This window comes from Ictalurus furcatus, chromosome 26 (genome assembly GCF_023375685.1).
Source record: "Ictalurus furcatus strain D&B chromosome 26, Billie_1.0, whole genome shotgun sequence".
Lineage (NCBI taxonomy): Eukaryota > Metazoa > Chordata > Actinopteri > Siluriformes > Ictaluridae > Ictalurus > Ictalurus furcatus.
This window is the reverse complement of record NC_071280.1, coordinates 20,336,857-20,359,356: the sequence shown is the minus strand read 5'-3', so window position 1 is coordinate 20,359,356 and position 22,500 is coordinate 20,336,857. Positions and strand designations below refer to the sequence as shown.

At 41.2% G+C, this 22,500-nt stretch overlaps 3 protein-coding genes across 4 annotated transcripts in view; 2 read left to right on the top strand and 1 right to left on the bottom strand.

Annotated features, from left to right (window-relative positions):
- Nucleotides 1–2,549, bottom strand: part of LOC128601960 (transmembrane channel-like protein 7) — a 12,563-nt gene extending 10,014 nt beyond the window's left edge. For both annotated transcript variants that reach the window (XM_053615434.1, XM_053615435.1), the window contains exon 1: nucleotides 1,759–2,549. In XM_053615434.1, the coding sequence (XP_053471409.1) occupies nucleotides 1,759–1,777 (19 nt within the window). In that variant the 5' untranslated portion in view covers nucleotides 1,778–2,549. The remainder of the gene's footprint in view (nucleotides 1–1,758) is intronic.
- Nucleotides 2,550–5,083: 2,534 nt separating this feature from the next.
- On the top strand, nucleotides 5,084–12,494 carry wfikkn1 (WAP, follistatin/kazal, immunoglobulin, kunitz and netrin domain containing 1). The gene is made up of 3 exons (XM_053616234.1): nucleotides 5,084–5,414; nucleotides 6,947–7,096; nucleotides 10,570–12,494. The coding sequence occupies exons 2-3, from the start codon at nucleotides 7,073–7,075 to the stop codon at nucleotides 12,088–12,090; spliced, it is 1,545 nt and encodes a 514-aa protein (XP_053472209.1). The 5' UTR covers nucleotides 5,084–5,414; nucleotides 6,947–7,072; the 3' UTR covers nucleotides 12,091–12,494.
- Nucleotides 12,495–22,154: 9,660 nt separating this feature from the next.
- LOC128601868 (integrin alpha-M-like) overlaps nucleotides 22,155–22,500 on the top strand; it is a 50,706-nt gene continuing 50,360 nt past the window's right edge. Inside the window, exon 1 of the mRNA XM_053615280.1 lies at nucleotides 22,155–22,252. Within this exon, the coding sequence (XP_053471255.1) occupies nucleotides 22,225–22,252 (28 nt within the window). The 5' untranslated portion in view covers nucleotides 22,155–22,224. The remainder of the gene's footprint in view (nucleotides 22,253–22,500) is intronic.

Below are 22,500 nucleotides of genomic sequence, written 5' to 3'. Positions count from 1 at the left end.
TAATCGTGCAGCCCAATCTGTGAGGGGTAAAAGTATGTGCACCTTTGTTTTCAGTATGTGGTGTGAGCCCCTCGTGCAGTAATAACTGCAGATAAGCGTTTGGGGTAACTGTTGATCAGTCCTGCACATCGGCTCGGAGGAGTTTTATCCCGTTCCTCAGTACAGAACAGCTTCAACTCTGGGATGTTGGTGGGTTTCCTCACATGAACTGCTTGCTTCAGGTTCTTCCACAACATTTCTATTGGATTAAGGTCAGGACTTTGACTTGGACATTCCAAAACATGAACTTTATTCTTCTTTAAGCGTTCTTTAGTAGAGCGACTCATGTGTTTAGGATCGTTGTCTTGCTGTATGACCCACTTTCTCTTCAGATTCAGTTCATGGGCAGATGTCCTGATATTTTCCTTTAGAATTCACTGGTATAATTCACAATTCATTGTTTCATCAATGATGGCGAGTCGTCCTGGTCCAGATGCAGCAAAACAGGTCCAAACCATTACACTACCACCACCATGTTTCACATGCTGTAATGTGATGGGAGAAGGTTCTTATGCTGGAATGCAGTGTTTTCTCCAAACATAACACTTCTCATTTAAACCAAAATGTTCTACAGTATTTTGTTCTCATCCATCCACAAAATATTTTTCCAATAGCCTTCTGACTCGTCCACGTGATCTTTAACAAACTGCAGAAGGGCAGCAATGTTCTTTTTGGAGAGCAGTGACTTTCTCCTTACAGCACTGCCACACACACCATTGTTGTTCAGTGTTCTCCTGATGGTGGACTCATGAACATTAACATTAGACAATGTGAGAGAGGCCTTCCGTTGATTAGAAGTCACCCTGGGTTCCTCTGTGTCCTTGTGGACTATTACACGTCTTGCTCTTGGAGTGATCTTTGTTGGTCTCCACTCAGGGGAGGGGAACAATGGTGTTGAACTTCCTCCATTTGTACACAATCTGTCTGACTGTGGATTGGTGGAGTCCAAACTCTTTACAGATGGTTTTGTGACCTTTTCCACCACGATGAGCTTCAACAACTCTTTTTCGGAGGTCCTCAGAAATCTCCTTTGTTTGTACCATGATACACTTCCACAAACACTTTGTGAAGATCAGACTCCGATAGATCCCTGTTCTTTAAATAAAACAGGACGCTCACTCACTCACACCTGATCATCATCCCACTGACTGAAAACACCGGACTCTAATCTCACCTTCAGATTAACTGCTAATCCTAGAGGTGCACATACTTTTACCACTCACGGATATGTAATAATGGATGATTTAAGTCAGATTTATGCAGAATTCTAGAAAATTCTAAAGGGTTCACATACTTTCAAGCACCACTGTAGTTTTGGAGTATAGTTTAAAATTAAAATAAAAGTGTCAGGTGGAGATCTGTCTTCACCCCTCTCCCTGCTATACACTCATGTTTATTTATTAATGAGAGATTGGCATGGACGCGGTGACGTCATTGTCATCGACGACGACAACAACAACAACAACAACAACAACAGAGCAGAGTTAATAGTTGTTTGTTTCCCGTTACTGAGACTGTACAGTATATGTAATAAACTCAGAAACAGATGATTAATGATGAAGAGCTGATTATAAACCATGTTACAATAATTTAGTTAAAAAGGAGGTATTAGTTTAGGTATTAGTTATCTCCTGTGTGTAAAAGCTAAGGCAAGTCCTGACAGGAAGTTCAGGAAGTTAGCTTAGCTGTGCTAATTTACCGTTTATAAACTTTACTTACCCGCATCCACAGCGTCCATTCTTTATCTCCCCCTCCCCTGAGTGGTGTCTGTGTCTCTCTCTGTGTCTCTGTGTGTCTCTCTCACACTCTCTCTCTCTCTCTCTCTCTCTCTCTCACACACACACTCCTCTTTATTTCATTAATCTGCAGCAGTGTGTGTTCGCGGTGTCATTACTGAGCGCGAGGAGAAACCCGACATTCCCAATTCCTGAGGTAAATCGGCGCCCCAGTGATAAAGCGCGTGACGCCTTAAAGGAGACGCGTCCCAACAAACAAAAAGAAACGAAGGAAAATAGTTTTATATAAATGTTTAATTTAAATATAAATTCCTCCCACTACACTACTGAAGACACACACACACCTACTACACTACTGAACACACACACACACCTACTACACTACTGAAGACACACACACACCTACTACACTACTGAACACACACACCTACTACACTACTGAACACACACACCTACTACACTACTGAACACACACACACACCTACTACACTACTGAAGACACACACACCTACTACACTACTGAACACACACACACACCTACTACACTACTGAACACACACACACCTACTACACTACTGAACACACACACGCCTACTACACTACTGAACACACACACACCTACTACACTACTGAACACACACACACCTACTACACTACTGAACACACACACGTCCTCCCACTACACTACTGAACACACACACACCTACTACACTACTGAACACACACACCTACTACACTACTGAACACACTCACACCTACTACACTACTGAACACACTCACACCTACTACACTACTGAACACACACACACCTACTACACTACTGAACACACACACCTACTACACTACTGAACACACTCACACCTACTACACTACTGAACACACACACCTACTACACTACTGAACACACACACCTACTACACTACTGAACACACTCACACCTACTACACTACTGAACACACACACCTACTACACTACTGAACACACACACACCTACTACACTACTGAACACACACACACCTACTACACTACTGAACACACACACCTACTACACTACTGAACACACACACACACCTACTACACTACTGAACACACACACCTACTACACTACTGAACACACACACACACCTACTACACTACTGAACACACACACACCTACTACACTACTGAACACACACACGTCCTCCCACTACACTACTGAACACACACACGTCCTCCCACTGCACTACTGAACACACACACACATCCTCCCACTGCACTACTGAACACACACACACACGTCCTCCCACTACACTACTGAACACACACACACACGTCCTCCCACTACACTACTGAACACACACACACACGTCCTCCCACTACACTACTGAACACATATAGCACGTTATAAGATGCTCCTAATGGTTTCTGTTAAATGCTGTAAACTGGAAGTTAGTTTTCTGAATAGTGTGTGAGTGTGTGTGTGTGTGTGTGTGTGTGTTAGGGTCACGCTCAAGTCCAACAAAGAGGCAGCAGATTGTGTTTTTGTGCTGACGGACATTTTCTTCGTCTCCACAGCAGCTTCAATGTAGCGGGTCAGAGGTCACCGCAAGGTTCAAAGGTCACCGTCTAGGCATAAAGGCTCAGGAGGCGGTGAATCCTAGTGCAACAAAGACACACTCCTGCACAGTGACATTCACACACTCGCTTTCCCAGACGCCCCTGCATACTTAACACACTGAACTGAACACAGCAAGACTGCTGCTTTAACTTTCCTCCTGAGTATATATAATCCAATCTACAATCCAATCTACAGTTTCATTGTTTGATTTTTATCTTAAACCTGATTTATTTTTCACACTTTTAAATGTGCAAAGTTAGAATCAGGTACACCAGGCAGGTTACACCATAAGCACAAGGCACATGTACGTGTAAGTAAAGGTGTGAATATAAGACGGTCTCAGTGTAATGTACTGATATTCATGTGGATGAATTCAGCACTTCTGAAGCATTCTCCACAGTCTGATTGCTGACACAGGTGAAAACCAGGACAGGAAAAGTCTGAGACAATATTCTCTGAACACGTCTGTAATCTGGACTCTGGACTGGTATGGAATTAAATTTGTGCCAAAAGTATTGAATGTAACTTTTCATGAAATGAATAAAAACATACAAAGAGAAAGAACAAAAACACTCAGAAATGTAACCTAGACATCTTTAATAGCACAAATTTCACCTGTGGGTGGGGTTTAACAGTGCTTTACTCTCATTGGCTAGTGAGATTTGGATGGACAACTACCTGACCTGGAAGTAGAGACTTCAGGGTCATGTGTTTTGGAGAGCGTCCTGGATGCGGTTCTCGGTACAGTTATACTGTTTGTACTTTGTGGTGGAAATGACTTACTTACTGAGGTTTGGGTCTCATACCACTATATTGTCGAGATGAGCTCTCAGGAGTGTCATCATCATCATCATCATCACAATCACCATCACTATCACCATCCTCCTCAGCTGGACACTCGAGCTGTCGATCCAAATGTCATTAGCCAGTGAGAGTAAATCGCTGTTAAGCCCCGCCTACACGTGAGATTTGTGCCAGAATGGCGAGCGCAAACTTGCGGAGCGTAAACGAACTCTGACAGCACGTGCATAAACCATGATTAGCAAAAATGAAGCTTAGCAAACTGTTAACGAAGAACGCTGTTTATTTGAAGACCAGGTTACATTTTTACCTAGAGATGTCATGATGGAAATGTGATGAATTTCACTGTTCTTGTTATCACGAAAACAACCAAATAGTTTATATATATATATATATATATATATATATATATATATATATATATATATAATAACTTCAGAAATCTGCTTCACACTTCCTGCGTGTGATAATATCGTTTTATCTTTCTGAGCATGTCCTTAACTGTTGTGGATCGTTGCATTGTAACAGTACAGAAACACATTTATATATATATAAAAAACCTCTTCCCATGCAGAATGGGGGCACAAACTTCTGTACATTTGCAACTGTATGAATAAAGCAATAAAATGTCACTCATTATTATTATTAGTATTAGTATTTTGAATGGAGTGTGTATGTGTGTGTGTGCGTGTGTGTGCAAAATACATCCAGACTCATTAAAGCGGTTTTAAACCGGAAACTCGCGCAGTAAAAACACAAACTTCAAGAGCGCGCGCTGTCTTTGATCTCAGCGTTTGTTTGTTTGTGTTTAAAACTGTTTTAAACTGTAGTTTTGACTCGCACGTGACCTCTGTGATGGTCCGTGTGGGTGTCGGGGTGAGGGAGGGGGTGTTGAACCAACACACACACACACACACACGCACGCACGCGTGACCGCGCGTGTGTGTGTGACCGTCGGATGTAGCTCTGTTTGTTGTAGCACGTGCGCGAGTTTTGGGATTAACCAATGCGGAAGTGAAATCTGTTTCAATTCGTTTATTTGTTTTTCTTTTGTGATGACGTGTGTGAGCAGTTGCGCGCTCGTGCGTGTTTGGCGCTTCCTCCTCCTCCTCCTCCTCTTCCCTGTGTTAGGGCTTGCGGCCGGCGGCGCGGAGCATGTTGGGGTCTGTCCCAACTTTCTGAACCCTCACCTGTGGGTGGACGCGCAGAGCACGTGCGAGAGGGAGTGCAACACCGACCAGGTGAAGTGCAGTTCACTCTTTCATTAGTGAGACATGAATAAATTTACATATATAATGCCTAAATGGAGTGATTATAATGTGCTGATTGGCTGAATTACTGATGGTTATAATATTATAATTAGTACAGAGTTATTACTGCAGGTCTGTCTGTACATCCCACCCTTACATCACTGATTAATGACGTCATATTTACAGAAATATATTACATTAATTACCTTATTCATTATTAATAGCAGGGGTGTAGCCAGAACTTTTTCTCAGGGGTGGCCAGGTACGTCCCAGTGATTTCATTTTCCCCCAACTGACTATGACACCCCTGCTGAAAAAAAAACAAAAATACCATTAAAATCTTTAAAAATATAGTGTGTTTTGGGCCATATTCTATTAGGATTGATTGGTTTGTATTGGTTTCCACTAGACATAAACATGCCACAAATAGAACCCAATACATTACCAGTAGAGACCCACAAAGAGCATTATAATTTCAATTAAAACCAATACAATTCCCATGACAACCATTAGAATTTCTGTAATGATTTCTATTGTTTTTTTTATCAGCAGGGATGCTGTAACAAAAGCAAATTCTACAAAATATATAGATCACAAATGTACACAAGAAATGTAAATTTACCAACGCCATAAAAAAAAGAAGGGGCTAATGTAATAATTTCAGAATAAAATGTTTTATAAGTTTATTTGAATAGGGACAGTACAAAAACCTGATGGAAATATGTATTGCACATAGGGAGTATAGCATGAGCTAATTTGCATCTTGAGTCCCTAGAAAGGCTTTTCTAAAGAAAACAAACAAAAAAAACTGCTTATCATAGAATAAAGCTTTTAGCTAATGTGGCACATCATTTATACATACATACAAATACATACCTCAATAATCTGTACTTATTTTAAGGATATTTCCAACCCTGGCAACATGAATAACTAATTAAAACAAACCTTTATTAAATTTAAATATGCGTACAGCTCTGGTTTATTTTAAACCAGTGTAAAAGACTTTAATTCACATACTGCTTTAAGCTCATTGAGAGCCCTTTACAGAAAAGGTTCTTTGCCCTTGTGTAGTTCTACGCTGTAACGTCCTGTCTCCTTATGTTTACACAGAACAGATTGCCTTATTCTGCAAGCATTTAAAAATAAAAATTTTACAAAAATTTGTAAAACTAAGCATATTCCGTTTAAAAAAAAAAAGACAATGATGCCATCGATTTGGCGTTTTATCTGTTATTTTAAACGCCCGATTGTACAACATCTCAAGTTTTTTAGTTAAGATGAGCTTCCTCAAGTGTGATATACTGTCTAATAAGTTTAAAACAATTTAGGTTAATCCTTACCATTTTTGAAAGCTTTTTATATGTTTATCAAATTTAACAACGCCTAAAAAATTAAACTCCTCTACTTCCTCTATTTCCTCATTTTTTGCTTTCCTATTAGAGAAGCACATAAAACTGTTTTCTTAACATTTAAAGTAAGATGACTTTCCTGGAGCCATGTAGATATCCTTTCCATTTGTTCAGATAAAATGGCAGCAACCTTGGCAGGTGACTTAGCAGATGTATAAGTTACTGTATCATCAGCATGAAGCTGACATTCAACATCTGGACAACAACATGGAAAATCATTTATAAACAAACTAAAAAGCAATGGGCCTAAGATTGAACCTTGAGGTAAGCCCATGTTGTTTCTCATAAACAATGATTTTGTATCCTTAATTTTTACACACTGCTCTCTTAAATCTAAACACGAGGCAAAGCACTCAACTGAATGTTTACTAATATTAAATGCAGTTAATTTAGATAAAAGAATAGTGTGGTTAACTGTATCAAATGCCTTTTTTAGGTCCATGAACACTGCTCCCCTCACATGTCCCTGAACTAAAAAATGCCTAGCCTTTTCCAAAGAATAGCAAATAGCTGTTTCTGTGGAATGCTGAGGTCTAAAACCTAATTGAAGCTGATGAATCAGGTCATTACTAAATGACAAAACGCTTAATAAAGTCAGCAAACAAAAACATCTTCTGGAACTCTGAGTAAACAAAATGAACACAAGTCTTTCAGAGGAGAGCAAAAACACTGGTGTAGTCAGTCACTGCCCGGGAATGTCTGCTTTATAAGCTGTATCTGCAAACATCAAGTATATATATATACACACACAATTATCAATATCAATTTGATACAATCCTTATTCTTCATTATTTATATATTTAGATGCTAATGATGCAAATTTGGTATTGATTTTTTTTATTTTTATGTTTGCAAGTAGAACTTATGCAGTGACTGACTACACGAGTGATTCTGCTCTTCACTGATTCTGACCTGATTTATTTCTGTAGTTCTCTCCACATGCTCCCTCTCTCCCTCTATCTCTGCTTCCGCCTTCTCTCTGTTAGCACCAGACATTTCCCCTTCCTCTTCCCCCTCTGTAGTATTCATTTCCCCTTCCTCTTCCCCCTCTGTAGTATTCATTTCCCCTTCCTCTTCCCCCTCTGTAGTATTCATTTCCCCTTCCACTTCCTCCTCTGTAGTATTCATTTCCTCTTCCACTTCCTCCTCTGTAGTATTCATTTCCCCTTCCTCTTCCCCCTCTGTAGTATTCGTTTCCCCTTCCACTTCCTCCTCTGTAGTATTCATTTCCCCTTCCACTTCCCCCTCTGTAGTATTCATTTCCCCTTCCTCTTCCCCCTCTGTAGTATTCATTTCCCCTTCCTCTTCCCTCTCTGTAGTATTCATTTCCCCTTCCACTTCCCCCTCTGTAGTATTCATTTCCCCTTCCTCTTCCCCCTCTGTAGTATTCATTTCCCCTTCCTCTTCCCTCTCTGTAGTATTCATTTCCCCTTCCACTTCCTCCTCTGTAGTATTCATTTCCCCTTCCACTTCCCCCTCTGTAGTATTCATTTCCCCTTCCTCTTCCCTCTCTGTAGTATTCATTTCCCCTGACCCTCTGTCATTTTCAGTTTAGCTGATACTGGTCCTCTTGGTAAAAACGAATGTATCTTCCGATCTTCTCCTGCTTTCCTTTTCATGCTCTCTACAGTTCAGAGAAACACACAACTATCAAGAAACACTTTTATAATTATTCGGTTGAAAAGCTACTTCCAAAAACAGTGACAGATTCATAATGTAAGTGTATGTGGTAACATTATTATTATTTTTTAAATAGCTAGCTAGTGGTTGCAGTAACTTTAGCTAACATTAGCTAAGTTATGTGAATAATGGGAAGCTAACATTTGTTTCTCATGATGAAACATCGCAGCACCTCAACTTTAACAAACTTTCTCGAACAGGTCTAGGTAAATAACACTGACGACGTTTACATGGACAGCAGTAATCTAATTATTGATCTTATTTTGAATAAGACAATATTGTGATTACGGTGTTTACATGAGTCACGTTTAGAAAACTCCTTTCATGTTCCTGTTTTACATGTTATAGAACATAGAGCGATTAACAGCACACGTCATTATGTTCCCGCGTCACGCCATCCGACGTCCCTCCAGAATTTCACGTATCGACATACAGTTGATCTTCGTTATGGTACCGTATACAGTTTTGGGTGTTTTTATTTTTAATTTTTACGAACGCTTCAAGTGTAGTTGATTATTAGTCATGCTATACACGCTAATAGACGACTGCTTGAAGTCATGAGCTGCGTCCCAAACCGTGTACTTACCTACTATATAATAGCTGAGATACATGTATTTCTCCTCCTATACAGCAGGTAAGTACGTGGTTTGGGACGCAGCCGTGTTCTCATGTTTGGCGTTAAACGGTTGAGCACCGCTGTGTGATCGTGTCCTGTCGCACAATGCGGTGAAAACTCTCACACGACGTTAATAATGTGATTAAGGCGTGTACATGTCTGTAATATACGTCGATAATGTGACTAAAACAGGAATACTCCACACGTCTTAATTCGATTTGTGTTTACTTCAAGTATGATTTTAATTGGAATAAGGTAATTAAAAATTGCTGTTTACATGCTAGTTTCTTAATCAGAGTATCGTCTTAATCGGGTTAATATTGAATTATTGTTGTCCATGTATGGGTTTAACTGCTACAGAGTCACGCAGAGTGTGTTATCTCAAGTCAAGTGCTTTTCACCCACATACAGCTGGTACAGTACACTGTAAAAGGAAACAGCGTTCCTACATAAACAACACATTAACCATATCAGATGACACAGATCTAATGGAAACCCTACACAATCTACACAAAGTGCACATGCAAACGTGAAAACACCACAGGACAGTACAGTACTACTAAAACAGGAGCATGGGTACAGTAAGAGTAGCTCTGACCAGTACACGGTTCTAGTGTGGAAGTGTGTAATATAACAGGAAGTGCAAATGAGTAACAATATAATAAATAATGCTGTGAATGTAAACATAACATACTGTGACATAGTATACAGCAGATTAGCTCATACCATATATGGACATCGCAGTTATTGCAGGTAAAGTGTATAATAGTGACAAGAAATTAAATATGATATTTTTCTTTTTTAATTTTTATATCTGTGCTTCTGCTCATATCATGTTCACGTTCTCATATAGACATTTACACGTCTTGTTCTCCTGCTCAGCATCAGAGGATGTTTCTGTTTCAACCCCATGTCCCCCTCACACTGACCGTGAGCTAGCGTGTGGCAGGACTGAGACCCACAGCCAATAAGACACCAGTATTTCCTCGTAATTTCCTGTAACCCTGTCTGATGGGGTTCTGCACTTATGGGGTTCTTTACTGATTGGGTTCTTTACTAATGCAGTTATTGACTGATGTAGATTATAGATTATAGAAGGAGTCTCCAGTGTGAGCGCTTTGTCAGAGGTAAAGCTGCAGCTTTAAGTTTTCAGGACAGAGGAGTTTATGCTTCCTGATATCAGATAGCAGAGTGTTAACCTCAAGACTTCTCATCTCATCTCAGATCTGCACCTCACACCCTCTGTCTGATACAGATCAGTGCTCTGATGTGAAGTTATGCATAAGCACCTTTCTGCTAGTAATTTAATACATCTCTAACACACACACACACACACACACACATACAAACTGGTTCTTTATTATTTGCAGTGTATTGAATATTGAAAAATGCTAATCTGTATGTGTGTGTGTGTGTGTGTGTGTGTGTGTGTGGATTACAGGACTGTGCTATCTTTGAAAAATGTTGCACGAATGTGTGTGGTCTGCTCAGCTGTGTGGCGGCTCGTTTCTCAGATGATTCGTTCCCACCCCTTGCTGCTACTGATGGCCAACCAGGTACAAATGTGTCCTCTGTGGGTGGGGCCAGCTGCGATGACTTTGTGTGCAGCCAGCAGGGGGCGGAGTGTGTGATGTGGGCGGGTCAGCCAGTGTGTAAGTGTCAGGATCGCTGTGAGAGCGAGCCCAGCTTCACCTGTGCCTCTGACGGCTTGACGTACTTCAACCGGTGTTACATGGATGCTGAGGCATGTGTTCAGGGCGTGACACTCACTGTGGTCACATGCCGATATCACCTGTATGCAAGCCCCACCCCATCAGACACCACAGTCCCACCCACGCCCACTTCCTCTGCCCCTTTTCCTCCTACTCTCTACTCCAACCCCCAGCACCGGATTGTTTACCTGGGTGGAACTGTTAGCTTTCGCTGCGATGTGATTGGACAGCCAAAGCCTGATGTCACGTGGGAAAAGCAATCAGAGCATCAGATCATGCGGCCAGATCAGATGTATGGTAATGTTGTAATCACCAACATCGGACAGCTCGTAGTGTACAATGCTCAGGTGTTTGACACGGGAATCTACACCTGTGTTGCACGCAATTCATTCGGAGTTCTGCGTGCTGATTACCCTCTTTCAGTCATTCGGCGTGATGAACGTGATGTCTTTGAAGACTCTGAAGCGAGAACGGATATTCCTGAGCAGCTGTTTTCTCCGTCTGACTGTTTGGTGAGTGTAGAACGTGGAGAGTGTGGTGAGAGCCATGTGGACTGGCATTACGATGCCGTGGTTGGCTCCTGCCAGCCCTTCACACACGGAGGGTGTCTACGAGGGAAGAACAGATTTGAGACGTACGAGGACTGTCGGACATCCTGTGAGCGTGAGGAGATGGCTGTGTGCAACCTTCCAGCCGTCCAAGGCCCCTGCAGGAACTGGGAGCCCCGTTGGGCTTACAATGCCGTCACCAAGCTATGCCAGGCCTTTGTCTATGGAGGTTGCCGTGGGAACAGCAACAACTTTCGGTCCAGGACAGAGTGCCAGGCGAGCTGCCCACATCAGAGGTCACGACCATGTAGGAGCTGCAGGCCGAAGGGCAGGTTGGTGCCGAGTCTGTGCCGCAGCGACTTTGTCATCGTTGGCCGTCTCACAGAGCTGATCGAGGACCTGAACTCGGGAATTGCACGCTTTAGCCTGGAGCAGGTACTATGGGATGAGAAGATGGGTCTGAAGCTGTTCAAGGCCCGATATCTGGAGGTCACACTGGTCCGCATGGACTGGAGCTGCCCATGTCCCAACATCACCATGCAGGAAGAGAGCCCCCTGCTGGTGATGGGGGAAGTGCAGGAAGGCATGGCCATGGTGCTGCCTGACAGCTATGTGAGACCCATGTCGGACCGCAGGGTGAAGAAAATCCAGGATGTTCTGGCCAAGAAGACTTGTGAGATGCTGCAGAGGTTTCAGGACTGAGCCTGTGTGTGCTAACTTTCTTAAACCCTTCACTGGATCTTTACATTTGCTGATATTGCATTTCTAAAACATCACACTAAGCTTTATGGAGTAATGACTATGTAACTGAAACATTATTCCAACTGATCTGCCTCCTGTGTTGTTCAGGTGTTCATCTTAATCTTTTATGAATAGTCTGTCTTTCTCTGTGAAGGACAATATGGAGGATGTCTGGCTTAAAAAATAACTGTACAGATTTTAATCTTCTTATCTTGGGGCTACATAGGCAGCCAGATACCAAGTGATTTGTTCTGGAGGTGTGTTATGCATTATAATGTACATAATATGTTTCTCTGATTCTCTCAGCTTTATATATGTCTTTAAGTTGACTTCAATTCTTCATTACAATAAAAACAGTAACATAAACAGTAACTACAGCAGGTGTAGGAGAACCATATACGCAATAAACACAGTGATGTATATTAGTAATATATACTATATACATGTTTAGTGTTTTAAATCTTTAATACGAGATGTAGTATATAACCCTGTGTTTACAATAGCAAGTGAGTAGTGGTCAGTACACACCCAACAATAAGAACAGTAGTGGTCACCACACACACAAAAATGAGAACTGTAGTTGTTAATACACACCCAGAAGTGAGAACTGTAGTGGTCAGTACACCCATAAGTGAGAACTGTAGTGGTCAGTACACACCCATAAGTGACTGACTGCAAGCAACACTTGAGAGACTTGTTAGTGTGCTAGTGTGAATGTAGAGTTTTGCAGTGTGTATGGAAATTAGGAACCGGAGATAAAGTATTCTTTGCCCGTCTGGTTTTGAAACTTTATATTTTTTTACCTGACAGACTACCATGATTTATTCTGATGTGTGTGATAGTCTTGTGACATGGTGCCATTGTGTGTGTAAACTCACACAGAGACTGTTCAGAGTCAGAGCAGTGTTATACATCACTTTACACACAAAGCTCAAAATAAAACTTGAGGTTTTGATATGAGTGCATCACTTGTGAGAGTTCTCATATTCTTCCTATTATTATTATTATTATTAATTATTATTATTATCATCATTATCATTTTTATTATTATCATCATTATTATTATTATTATTACTATTATTATATCATCATTGTTATTATTATTATTTATTTTATTATTATTATTGTTATTATTATGGGGCAGTGGTGGCTCAGTGGTTAAAGGCTCTGGGTTACTGATCAGAAGGTCAGGAGTTCAAGCCCCAGCACTGCCAAGCTGCCACTGTTGGGCCCTTGAGCAAGACGCTTAACCCTCAACTGCTCGGCTGTATAAGTGAGATAAATGTAAGTCACTCTGGATAAAGGTGTCTGCCAAACACCGTAAATGTAATGTAATGTAATGTATTATTACATTCACAGATGTGCTACAATTGTTGCATAAGGAATCACATGAAAGCAGAAAGCAGAGCCATAACTATAGGCAAAAGGATTCAATAAAGATTTGTAGTGTCAGAAATTTGCCAGTCCGTTATGGGAGAATGGTTTTGAATATCAGAGTTCCTTTGATAACGTTTGTTCAGACAGATCTCCAGATGATGGAGGAGGAGAAGGAGCAAAATGGGAGTTAGATTTAAGCATTTTAGGATGGAATTGTTACTTTTGACCTGTGGGTGGCACTGTAATGAAATTTGTTTCAGGACATGGTCATGAAGATGGTAACTGAGGCTATCACCTTTTGTCTGTGATGGCTCTTGGTGCCCCTGTCCCATTCTTTGAATTGGTGGCCGTTGTTCATGATCATCAATACATGAGTTAAGTGTAAATGCAGTGCCCTTGGTGTGGACTTTTCTTTATCTCTATGATAATGAAGTTGTCTGAGTTATATAGCTATGCTGATTGGATTAGGACTGGGGAAACTCCAGAACCTGGAGTGGGTTCCTAGAACTGTTTACTTCCTTTGCATACATTGTTTAAGGTCGTCAGCTGAGTGATTTGTCTCCACCTCTAAGCACTGCCCCCTAAAATGTATATAAAACTACAGTGTATAGCTCACTGCTTTAGACTTGATGACTGCAGTGTAAGACAGCATGTTCTGACCTGTAGACTGATGCTCCTGATGTTCTACAACAAAGAATCCTGCTGAGGCTTCACCCGGGTCTCCTGGTCTTCTTGTCTGAGTTTGTAATTAACATGATGAAATGACTGCATTACACTTGAGGGGAGCCAGATGTTGGTTAGGGTGTGAGGTTTAGCGAGGCATGTTTGGGCGACGGCTCTGTAAAATCGGCAGGTTTCAGTATGAGAATACACACTGCAGAAATAAAAGTAAAGACATACAGACAGAAACTTAGACAGAACGGAAATTGCTTTATGGGACTGTTTCTGCTTCTCGTTTTCACTCTGTGTGTGTGTGTGTGTGTGTGTGTGTGTGTGGGAGACTGTTTGTGAGTGCATGTCTCAGAGTGTGATGGAAATTATGCAGCATGTGCAGTATCTGTGCAAATGTGTGAATGTGTATGTGCCTAGCTCTGTGTGTGTGTGTGTGTGTGTGTGTGTGTGTGCGCGTGTGTGTAAATATGTGGTTTGGTAGTTCAGTGGTTAAGATGAGCGAGGCCTGTAACCTCTAACTGCTCGGTTGTGTAAATGAGATGAATGTAAGTCGCTCTGGATAAGGGCGTTTACCAAATGCTCTAAATGTGTGTGCATGCAGTTTCTCTGTGTGTTACATGTGCTTACAATGTAGGGAACATACACCCTTCTATTACCACATCTTCCTCTAAACATACACACACACACACATACACACACACACACACCTGCCCATAAACCACTGCAGTAATAGGTTAACTTTCAGTTTAGGGTCAGTCAGGGGTCATGCTACTTGTACACTTTGTGATTATTGTTTTATTTTATTTTGAAATTATAGCTGGAATTGTTTCACCCCGAACTGTAATAAGAACAATAAGTGTCTCGTCTCTGCTCTCTACCACTGCCTGTGAAAGTTGTGAATGGAGCCTCATCATATGACAATGTGACACAAACACACAAACATCTGGCTTCGTAGAAAACACACTCCACTAGAACCTCACTACTGCTGAGGCCATTTTATTAGATACAAGACTTTTATCACTGAGGAGACGTGTACAAACATTATTACACATGTCCCTGTGATCACCTGATACGGTCCAAATAGAGCTGAACACACACTAACAAAAACACACACTAACACCAACACACACCAACACACACCAACACACGCCAACACACACCAACACACACTAATACACACTAATACACACCAACACACACCAACACACACTAACACACACTAACACACACTAACACCAACACACACTAATACACACCAACACACACCAACACACACTAATACACACCAACACACACCAACACACACTAATACACACCAACACACACTAATACACACCAACACACACCAACACACACTAATACACACCAACACACACTAACACCAACACACACTAATACACAATAACACCAACACACACTAATACACACCAACACACACTAACACACACCAACACACACCAACACACACTAATACACACCAACACACACTAACACACACTAATACACACCAACACACACCAACACACACTAATACACACCAACACACACTAATACACACCAACACACACCAACACACACTAATACACACCAACACACACTAACACCAACACACACTAATACACACCAACACACACCAACACACACTAACACACACCAACACACACTAATACACACCAACACACACTAATACACACTAACACACACCAACACACACTAATACACACTAATACACACTAATACACACCAACACACACTAATACACACTAACACACACTAATACACACTAATACACACTAATACACACCAACACACACTAACACACACTAACACCAACACACACTAACACCAACACACACTAACACCAACACACACTAACACCAACACACACTAACACCAACACACACTAACACATACTAACACCAACACACACTAATACACACCAACACACACTAATACACACCAACACACACCAACACACACTAATACACACCAACACACACTAACACCAACACACACTAATACACACTAACACCAACACACACTAACACCAACACAGACTAACACATACTAACACCAACACACACTAATACACACCAACACACACCAACACACACTAATACACACCAACACACACTAATACACACTAATACACACCAACACACACCAACACACACTAATACACACCAACACACACCAACACACACTAATACACACCAACACACACCAACACACACTAATACACACCAACACACACCAACACACACTAATACACACCAACACACACTAATACACACTAATACACACCAACACACACCAACACACACCAACACACACTAATACACACCAACACACACTAATACACACTAATACACACCAACACACACCAACACACACTAATACACACCAACACACACCAACACACACTAATACACACCAACACACACTAATACACACTAACACACACTAATACACACTAACACACACTAATACACACTAACACACACTAACACACACTAATACACACCAACACACACTAACACACACTAACACACACTAACACCAACACACACTAACACCAACACACACTAACACATACTAACACCAACACACACTAATACACACCAACACACACTAATACAGACCAACACACACCAACACACACTAATACACACCAACACACACTAATACACACCAACACACACTAACACCAACACACACTAACACACACTAACACCAACACACACTAACACCAACACACACTAACACATACTAACACCAACACACACTAACACCAACACACACTAACACATACTAACACCAACACACACTAACACCAACACACACTAATACAGACCAACACACACCAACACACACTAATACACACCAACACACACTAATACACACCAACACACACTAACACCAACACACACTAACACACACTAACACCAACACACACTAACACCAACACACACTAACACATACTAACACCAACACACACTAATACACACCAACACACACCAACACACACTAATACACACCAACACACTAATACACACCAACACACACCAACACACACTAATACACACCAACACACACCAACACACACTAACACACACTAACACACACCAACACACACTAATACACACCAACACACACCAACACACACTAATACACACCAACACACACCAACACACACTAATACACACCAACACACACTAATACACACCAACACACACCAACACACACTAATACACACTAACACCAACACACACTAATACACAATAACACCAACACACACTAATACACACCAACACACACTAACACACACCAACACACACCAACACACACTAATACACACCAACACACACTAACACACACTAATACACACCAACACACACTAATACACACCAACACACACCAACACACACCAACACACACTAATACACACTAATACACACCAACACACACCAACACACACTAATACACACCAACACACACTAACACCAACACACACTAATACACACCAACACACACCAACACACACTAATACACACCAACACACACCAACACACACTAACACACACCAACACACACTAATACACACCAACACACACTAATACACACTAACACACACCAACACACACTAATACACACTAACACACACTAATACACACTAATACACACTAACACACACTAATACACACCAACACACACTAATACACACTAACACACACTAATACACATTAATACACACTAACACACACTAATACACACTAATACACACCAACACACACTAACACACACTAACACCAACACACACTAACACACACTAACACCAACACACACTAACACACACTAACACCAACACACACTAACACACACTAACACATACTAACACCAACACACACTAATACACACCAACACACACTAATACACACCAACACACACCAACACACACTAATACACACCAACACACACTAACACCAACACACACTAATACACACTAACACCAACACACACTAACACCAACACACACTAACACACACTAACACCAACACAGACTAACACATACTAACACCAACACACACTAATACACACCAACACACACTAATACACACCAACACACACTAATACACACTAATACACACCAACACACACCAACACACACTAATACACACCAACACACACCAACACACACTAATACACACCAACACACACCAACACACACTAATACACACCAACACACACTAATACACACTAACACACACCAACACACACTAATACACACTAACACACACTAATACACACTAATACACACTAACACACACTAACACACACTAATACACACAACACACACTAACACACACTAACACACACTAACACCAACACACACTAACACCAACACACACTAACACACACTAACACATACTAACACCAACACACACTAATACACACCAACACACACTAATACAGACCAACACACACCAACACACACTAATACACACCAACACACACTAATACACACCAACACACACTAACACACACTAACACCAACACACACTAACACACACTAACACCAACACACACTAACACCAACACACACTAACACATACTAACACCAACACACACTAATACACACCAACACACACCAACACACACTAATACACACCAACACACTAATACACACCAACACACACCAACACACACTAATACACACCAACACACACCAACACACACTAATACACACCAACACACACTAATACACACCAACACACACTAACACCAACACACACTAACACCAACACACACTAACACACACCAACACACACTAACACACACCAACACACACTAATACACACCAACACACACTAACACACACTAATACACACCAACACACACCAACACACACCAACACACACTAACACCAACACACACTAACACACACTGACACCAACACACACTAACACACAGTAACACCAGCACACACTAACACACTCTAACACCAACACACACTAACACACACTAACACCAACACACACTAACACACACCAACACACACTAACACCAACACACACTAACACACAGTAACACCAGCACACACTAACAGCAACACACACTAACACACACTAACACCAACACACACTAACACACACTAACACCAACACACACTAACACACAGTAACACCAGCACACACTAACACACACTAACACCAACACACACTAACACACACTAACACCAACACACACTAACACACACTAACACCAACACACACCAACACACTAACACCAACACACACTAACACACACTAACACCAACACACACTAACACCAACACACACTAACACATACTAACACCAACACACACTAATACACACCAACACACACCAACACACACTAATACACACCAACACACTAATACACACCAACACACACCAACACACACTAATACACACCAACACACACCAACACACACTAACACACACTAACACACACCAACACACACTAATACACACCAACACACACCAACACACACTAATACACACCAACACACACCAACACACACTAATACACACCAACACACACTAATACACACCAACACACACCAACACACACTAATACACACTAACACCAACACACACTAATACACAATAACACCAACACACACTAATACACACCAACACACACTAACACACACCAACACACACCAACACACACTAATACACACCAACACACACTAACACACACTAATACACACCAACACACACTAATACACACCAACACACACCAACACACACCAACACACACTAATACACACCAACACACACCAACACACACTAATACACACCAACACACACTAACACCAACACACACTAATACACACCAACACACACCAACACACACTAATACACACCAACACACACCAACACACACTAACACACACCAACACACACTAATACACACCAACACACACTAATACACACTAACACACACCAACACACACTAATACACACTAACACACACTAATACACACTAATACACACTAACACACACTAATACACACCAACACACACTAATACACACTAACACACACTAATACACATTAATACACACTAACACACACTAATACACACTAATACACACCAACACACACTAACACACACTAACACCAACACACACTAACACACACTAACACCAACACACACTAACACACACTAACACCAACACACACTAACACACACTAACACATACTAACACCAACACACACTAATACACACCAACACACACTAATACACACCAACACACACCAACACACACTAATACACACCAACACACACTAACACCAACACACACTAATACACACTAACACCAACACACACTAACACCAACACACACTAACACACACTAACACCAACACAGACTAACACATACTAACACCAACACACACTAATACACACCAACACACACTAATACACACCAACACACACTAATACACACTAATACACACCAACACACACCAACACACACTAATACACACCAACACACACCAACACACACTAATACACACCAACACACACCAACACACACTAATACACACCAACACACACTAATACACACTAACACACACCAACACACACTAATACACACTAACACACACTAATACACACTAATACACACTAACACACACTAACACACACTAATACACACAACACACACTAACACACACTAACACACACTAACACCAACACACACTAACACCAACACACACTAACACACACTAACACATACTAACACCAACACACACTAATACACACCAACACACACTAATACAGACCAACACACACCAACACACACTAATACACACCAACACACACTAATACACACCAACACACACTAACACACACTAACACCAACACACACTAACACACACTAACACCAACACACACTAACACCAACACACACTAACACATACTAACACCAACACACACTAATACACACCAACACACACCAACACACACTAATACACACCAACACACTAATACACACCAACACACACCAACACACACTAATACACACCAACACACACCAACACACACTAATACACACCAACACACACTAATACACACCAACACACACTAACACCAACACACACTAACACCAACACACACTAACACACACCAACACACACTAACACACACCAACACACACTAATACACACCAACACACACTAACACACACTAATACACACCAACACACACCAACACACACCAACACACACTAACACCAACACACACTAACACACACTGACACCAACACACACTAACACACAGTAACACCAGCACACACTAACACACTCTAACACCAACACACACTAACACACACTAACACCAACACACACTAACACACACCAACACACACTAACACCAACACACACTAACACACAGTAACACCAGCACACACTAACAGCAACACACACTAACACACACTAACACCAACACACACTAACACACACTAACACCAACACACACTAACACACAGTAACACCAGCACACACTAACACACACTAACACCAACACACACTAACACACACTAACACCAACACACACTAACACACACTAACACCAACACACACCAACACACTAACACCAACACACACTAACACACACTAACACCAACACACACTAACACACTGTAACACACTGCACGAGTTATGTAGTTGAATAACAACAACATGAGTTTGGGGTGTTCACACTCTCGTGTGTGTGTGAGTGTTTATGTGTGTGTATGTGTGAAATTATTGGTTTATTTTCTAATTTTACGTAGAAGCAGTTATATTTCAGCACAGGGGTGTAGTGAAAATTTCACTTCCTATTTTTGACTCTGACTTGTCACCTTTACACACACACACACACACACACACACAAACACATGCACACTCCTGCGCAGAGTACGAACAGAGAGAGACAGAGAGAGAGAGAGAGAGAGAGAGAGAGAGAGAGTGAGAGAGAGAGAGAGAGAGAGATCAGTGGGTTCTTGAAGTTCTGGAGGATGGAGTTGTTCTTCCTGCTGCTCTGTGGTGAGAAGTTTTTTTTATTCTTCTTTAAAATTGACGGCTGTTTTTATTTTAATCAAAATGTTCACTTTGTGTAATTACTGTCTTAATCCCGGGTTCATCTAAAATTCCACTTCCTGATAGAATCATCATTACACACACACTAACACACACACACACACACACACACACACACACACACACACACACACAGGAAATTAAAATAAATGTTAAGTCCTCATGTTGAGATTTATCCTCTTTAACTTTGTGGT